General features: G+C 40.9%; 1 protein-coding gene across 1 annotated transcript in view; it reads right to left on the reverse strand.

Moving 5' to 3' along the window:
* Positions 1–3,394: 3,394 nt before the first annotated feature.
* JAK2 (Janus kinase 2) overlaps positions 3,395–7,246 on the reverse strand; it is a 68,853-nt gene continuing 65,001 nt past the window's right edge. The window contains exons 22-23 of the mRNA XM_015407460.1: positions 5,573–5,686; positions 3,395–4,032 (exon numbers count right to left, since the gene is read on the reverse strand). Coding sequence (XP_015262946.1) covers positions 3,925–4,032; positions 5,573–5,686 — 222 coding nt within the window. The 3' untranslated portion in view covers positions 3,395–3,924. The remainder of the gene's footprint in view (positions 4,033–5,572; positions 5,687–7,246) is intronic.

Raw genomic sequence — 7,246 nt, forward strand, 5'->3', positions numbered from 1 at the left:
TTGTTTTAAACCACAGTTTTATATGATCTTGCCTTCTTTTGCTTATTTTGTGTGATTCACCTCTGTGGAACAAAATCAGATAATCTGAAATTTAGCATGTTGATATTGAATGAACCACAGATCAGTACTTGTAGCTGTAAATCCAAGCAATAATGTCTCCCCAAGTTTTATAATATCTTATCACAATTAGTTTCATTTCTTTAAATGCTAGAATTTTCATTTTCCTTCATAGCAGCAATACTGAACGTGTAGCATTTCTTCCACAGCAAATCATAGCAATTTTTGGTATCATGATAAACAAACAAAAAAGGTCATATGGAGACTCTGGGAAAGGAATACAACTGTTAACTGCTTATTGTAATACACAGATTGCATAATGGTATGTGATATGTACAGAGTTAATGTCTCAAATACAGCATATTTCTGAAGTGTACTGATTGCAAAATATTACAACTGGCACTGGTACTGCATTTGTACCATGCCCCCCCCTCCCACTGAGTGATTCAATTAAGAAACATGAAATCATAGTCTAAATTAAGATTCAAAAGGTACAAAGGCTTCTGCAATCACACAAGCAATCTGCACTCCCTCCCATTCTGCAGCCTTTTGTGCCCCTCCAAAAGCTGCTCCTTAAGATTAGGGGAACTGCCCAGGGCAGCATCCAATACCAAACATGGGACTGCAACCGGAAGTAAAATTTGGGGAAGTCTCCACGATCATGCAGAAATATTCAGGCACATGCATGAGGCTGTCAATTCCTTTACAAATTTCAAATAGCCTGTGAGTACTTTTTGATCATATTCTTAAAACCCACAAAGTCTGAATCACATAAACTTATACTGAATTGAAGGGATTACATCTGCAGGTGTCCCAAGACACTTCACATCAATACAGGGGCAGGGGGCTTAAATAATGAAGACACAAGTATTGTTCTTCCACTGTGTATCTTAAAGTTTTATCCCAGCTGGAGCCTAAGTTTCCATTTAAACTGTGAACTACTTAGTCCTAGCCTAATGAAAATACCTAATTGCAATATACAAAACTCAACTTTCTAAAAACAGAAGAAATAATAAACATAGGGGCCTCCACAATACAGAACTTCAGAGGCCTATCCTCTTGCAAGTTGGCATTCAATTTAAGAAAATAAGACATACTTTACTAGAATAAGCAAAAGACTTTTATTCACATAGGAAAAAACAGTACTATGGAAGATCTCTACAATGCATTTCACAAATTTCCCTGAGCATTTTTTCCTTTACACAGAACATAAAATCCTTTATCAGACAGACGATGCATTTCCATTAGTGTCACACTGTTTCATTTGTTTATCCTGATACCTTATACTGCTTTTCTTGCCTCTTAAAATGCTATCTGAAAAAAATTCAGTAGTTCAAACATAGCACACTGTTATAAAATGCAACTACTTACAATTCTGACCCTGGCTTCTGCCTCCTTCTCCCCTCCAGCTGCTTGGCACAACTCCTTACTCTTGAAACATTCACAAAGGTGCTGCCTGAATAAAGTATACGACACATATTGTGTGATCCCTTCCAGCTAGGCATTTCCCATTTCCCTTAACAAACAGATTCAGGTGAAGCATACCGCTACTTGTAAGGGAAAAGAAGGAGACTCCTGTAGCGATGCAAGTAGAACTTCACGTATGCACTGGAGCCACTAGGCCAGTTCTAAGTCATACTCTGGAGTCCATAGCGGCATGGTCTAATGCTGGTGCTCACCGGGGAAATATTTGCAACTTTTCTGCGGTACTTTTTCATCCTCTACAATCTGCATTGCTACATGTCCCCTCTCTGTTTGAGGCACATACATAGACTAGGCATAGTGCCATCAAGGCTACATTCCAAATGCTCAAATGTTTGGAATGTTTCACATATGTTTGAGAGCAGCTGCCTTGTTTCACCCACTTTCCCTTTGGATTTCTTTCAGGAAGTAAGCATCACGCTTGAAAACAAATGTGCTTAAGAGGACTGCTATGCCTCTAAATCAGTCCTGTGTGGGCAAACAATGTGATGAGGCAAATTGTCCAACACGGTCCATTTCTGCTGAATTCTAGGGACAGCTCTGAAATGTCTAGCCAGAGATGCGTGGCCAAGGGTAACTACTGCTGGCTACTCTGTACCTTTCCTCTCAAAAAAATATGTCTACATCACAGAGCCTGGGGCTGAAGGAATTGCACTAAGCTTCAGTTTGTTTCACAAATTACTCTGTAAAATTAAGCAAGCAGAATCACACGGCTGCTACTACAAACAGCCAACTTATCCGACAGCCTAAAGGTACTCTCTTGGGCCCCCTTTGTTCTTAATTACATTTGAAGACTGCTTCCTGTTTTTATCTGAATAACCCACCCTGCAAAAACACAGGGAGGGGGAAGGAAAGGTGAAGCATGTGATAAGATTGGCAAGATGAAAAGGTTTAGCATTTGGAAAATATTAAGCTGCTATGATATGCTTGCAAATTCCTGTACCTTTAGGAGACAGACAGAACATAACACATCCACAACACGCACATGTAAGAAAATAGACAGTTATATACTTGTTCATTTAAAAATGCAATTTTCAGCAGTCGGTTTTTCAAGAAAAATAATAATTTGATCCCTTTCCTTCAAAACATATACAACACATCATTCTGCCTTAACATATATCTCTGCTTATATTGCTGGCCAGTGATTGGCTCAGACAGGCACATAGAAAATTTCTCAATAAACTATCCAAAAATATACATTTGACTTGTTCTACATAAAAGCCATTATGCCTGGACACTGTAAAAACTATATACCCCATTCATAAAACAGAAGCCCTTGTGCAATGCATGGTAAGAATGCCAAGCCTCTCTTTGTTCAGTGAGGAAAAGATTCATGACACCTCCTGGGTTTTCTTTTCTTATGCTGTAGGTTTGCAAAGAATGCAGCTATGCATTTCGCATCTGACACTCTGCTCTGAACGGCTGCCAGACTTTAAGCAGTTCCTCCTGTTGGCATCAGCAATATGGTCTCTTCCATGATACCCAGGCCAGCCTCCTACTCAGACAGGGCTGCTTTCTTCTCTCACCATAGACTGGTAGTGACTGTGCTTTTCTGCCACACACTTCAACTGTCTGCTTTAAAAATTCTTCAGTCTCTCTTTAATTGCATAGCCACAAACGATCCAGAGAAATGTACATTTATGCAAAACCAACTACGTTATCTGTCAACTAGATGAAAACGCCTTTGTCTGGTAAACAGTCATCTTTTGTGGCAGGCAAAATGGACAAAAGTTACCATGCGGAAATCAAGACAAAATTCATAAACAGTGACGATGAGTAGTACAGGGTGTGTCTGGATCTCTGTATGTCCATACAGTTCTGCATGTTAGTTTAAGTGCAAATATTTGTCTTTCTTAAAAGTGGTGCAACTTAGCATGGACACTTCTAGTGGCACCATCAAACTGGACCCAAGATGTTTCCAACATAATGAAGTATGACAGGTCAGCTGCTGACTGCCACCTTTGTTTCAGCAGCAACCCAAGGTAGTCATCATACAGACATATCTTCTGTCTCTCCATTCAGTTTTCTCATCTTTCTATTATCTTCTCTGCTTGACTTTTTTTTTTTGGTGCTATGTGTGCTATGACTCTACAAGGCAAACCATGGTGATTGCAGACTGGACATATATTATGCTATTTTGCTTTTCAGAAAGCCAAAGTGCTTTTCATTGGTGTATCATTGTCGTATTCTTCATGAAGAAACTAAGCAGAATTTGTCCACATCATTTGCAAGTTCAGACATGATGATTCCTGACAGTCTCTGTCCTCAGACACGATGAATGCATATGGCAGTACAAGGGAAACCAATCATCTGCAACCACCCAAAGAAGCCAGAACACATTTGTTCCGTATGCCAGTGTGTCCCTCTGGATGAATTTCAGCAATCTCATCCGCCCATGCTCTCCCTTATGAGATCCACTCGCAGAGCAAGGTCCCTGAAGGAGGGTCGCAGACTCACGTTACTATTCCAGCATTCCATCATCATGGCATAAGCCTTGGCAAGAGAGAAAATATCGAATAAGGTCAACAAAATAGCCAGGGGTCAGTCATCCTAACGAAATCTTGCAGTTCATAGTACCAGGTCTCAGCAGCACACGCCATCATACTTTCTCTATAAGTTCTGTGCCGTGTCCTACATCGACCCCTTCTCTGTAGAACACCCCCTAGACTACATAGGCAAGCCCCCATCTCTTCCAAATGCACACAAAGTTTATACATTCACCAGCCAGGAATAAAAATGAGAAAATAGGACTACTGAAGCTACTGCCCATCTCAAACAGTGATACCTGAGGATGGTCTAGCAGGGCCCCTTTTGGGGGCAGTTGCACTATCATTCCTAGCTGTACCTCTGTCTTTCCAATGAGGTGCTTCATAACTAGGCTTGGTTGAGTAAACAGACTAGCTTTAATGACTTGTATCCTAGTGCTATGCTAACAGCAGGGCCTCCTTCTGGCTCATGCAGACTTCCTGTGAGGTAATATGTGGCTGTTCTACTTGACCCTCTTCCATTGGAGGGAGACACCGCTGTTGGTAGAACCACTGGATACAAACCATTCACTTTACTGCTTGCCCTACAGAATCTGATAGAATAGCCTGAACATGTCTAAGTAGCGCCACAAATGATTAACAGTACTGTTGAAAAATCAGGGATTTCTCCCAACTCTTGAGCTCTAACTTCCTGTCCCCCTCCTCCACAGGAGCAATCCTTTTTCTACTCCATTGGACAATGCTACACTAATCCAGGAAAAACCCAACACAATTACTTTAAAGCTACTGTGGTGAGGAAAGTCTTCTTTTTCTACTCCATTGGACAATGCTACACATAAAGAGGGAGACTTACAAATAATCAATTAAGACTGCTCCCTGATTTCAAGAGGAATCTACATTGTAAAAATGATTCCAAGTAAAAGCTAACCAAATATATGGTAGAGGAAAGGGCAGAAGATGAGCAAAGAGTAATTTTTTAACAAGAACCTATTTCAGAACTTCTGAGATTACTTTGGACATATTATTATGAGCACTTGGAAAAGATTTCTTGGTTACTTTCACATAGGCACATCATCCCAAACTATGGTCACTTTCATCTGCGACTGTACTCTGGTAATGGTTAATTGGATAATGACCCTTATGGAGCTAACACCACACACACAGTGTATTTCTGAGTTCTTTTTTGAACACATGGTTCACAAAAGTTGTGTGTGGTAGTAATAAAATTTCAAGATGGGGAACCTTTGCTGAAAACTAGTAAAAAGAATTATGCCAGCAACTTCTGTACAATGAAAGTATTTTGTAAACTCTAGGTAGTTTGGAGCAATAGTGAATTATTGCATCTGATTTCCCCCCCTTAAAACTCCAGATAGCTGAAAAAAGCAGATATCATATTTAATTTTGTAATGAATTCAGGGGAAAACAGGAAGTGAAACCGGCTAGTATAAACCACTAGGAACACAAAAGCAATCTGCAGGTGCCCCTCATCATTGAAGGAAGTTACCCCAAGTTGGAGAACAGCAACATAAAGTACTACATTTCAATACCTCATCAGGACATCCATCAGGTCTTGGCAACCGTCCATTATTTTTCAAAAGCTCTATCAAATGGTACACGATCATCTGGTTTTGCTTATCGTTGCCAATCATGCGCATGAACTCCTGAAACAGAAATCTAGAACTGAATCTGAGTCAAATTAATAACACTGGAACACGTGTGTTTAAGAGAAAGTCCTCTGTAGAAAGCCTGCTCTTTTTTTGATTGATGCAATGCAATATGCCAGAGGCAAACTCTTAACATACCAATGAAGCATAGTTCCCTCTAAGTGGCACTCTGCACAACATTTTAACAGGCAACTCAAGGATTTCTGTTTCAGCTCACAAGGCATTCCCCCCCATTGGGAACAATGGCGAATGGGGGCACCTGGGGCACACAGAATTGGGCCCCGGTCCAATCTTTTTGAAACAGAGGAGGGGGGGCCTTGAGGAGAGGCACCAGCAGCTATGCGGCAAATCTGAAGCCTCTACCTAAGAAAAACACAACCTCCTGGAGCCCAAGATACCCCCAGACCAATTCTCCATTATAGCCTATGTGTGTGTGTTGTTTTGCACTCCCCTATTATGCTTTTCAGTATGATGTGTAAGGTGCCTTGAGTCACAGGGAAAAGTGGGATATAGATATCTGAATAAATAAGTAGTTTGGGCAGGCTGATAACATTTAAGCAACTTCTTGTTAGGCAGGGTTCTGACAGTGATTGTTCCTCCGCTGTTATACTTGACCTGTAATGCTAGTTGTCATATTTCACTAAAAAATCCCAAAGCAGACTGTAAGAGTCCCCCACCCCACCCCCCGTGCTGGTATGTTTTCTAAGGCGCTCAGCACAGGTCAACGGTCCGAGGTCAGGGCTGTGGCAAGTAGACCTGTTCTCCGGAGGACAGGTCTACCAGTATAGTGGAAAGGGGTGGGTGAGATTTGACGTGATTCTGTTTTCTCTTATAATGTTTAAATTATTCTTAAAATATAGTTTAAATATAATTTAAAATAATTTATTCTGAGATTTTTACAAGGTTATGGAAGTAATCCGCTAAAAAACTAATTAACATGATAGTAAACTGTAGACTCGCTCACACCTTTAATGGTACTAGGTTTTTTTTGCTCATGAGGCAGAATTTCTGCTCACAGCACTGTGGAGCTTAGAGGGAACATTGCAATGAAGCACTCCATTTTTAAAGTAAATCTGAAGATAATGCAGAGAGACATAAAATCTGTTCATATTATGCAGAAGCACTTAGCACTGAGCCTCTGAGAGGAGGGTTTTTGCTTCTCACCATAAACAGAAAAGGCTAAGAAAATGAATGCTCCCTTCCAAGTATAGCTAATGGGAACTTGCCCATGATCACCTTGGATGTTCTTAAGTAAACTGAGGGAGAGGACTTTGTCACAGATCGTGCAAACTATGTCCCAAGCTAACATTTCCCTTTTCATGGTCCATTTGTAAGTCTCTCCTAATCAGGGGTCGTTTCGTAGAAAAAGAGGTGCAGGAGCTCATTAGCATAACTTATTTTCATATGCCACACCCCCTGACATTATCGGAAGTGTGTCAGAAGGCAACACCCACCACTCAGGCTCCATTGGACTGTTTTTGGATTGCTGGCTATTGGGGGGGGGGAGAACGCGCAGATCTGCCCTCACAGAGGAGGGAGAGCTTGTACCTGAAGGTG

This window comes from Gekko japonicus, unplaced genomic scaffold, assembly GCF_001447785.1.
Source record: "Gekko japonicus isolate JY-2015 unplaced genomic scaffold, Gekko_japonicus_V1.1 scaffold667, whole genome shotgun sequence".
NCBI lineage: Eukaryota > Metazoa > Chordata > Lepidosauria > Squamata > Gekkonidae > Gekko > Gekko japonicus.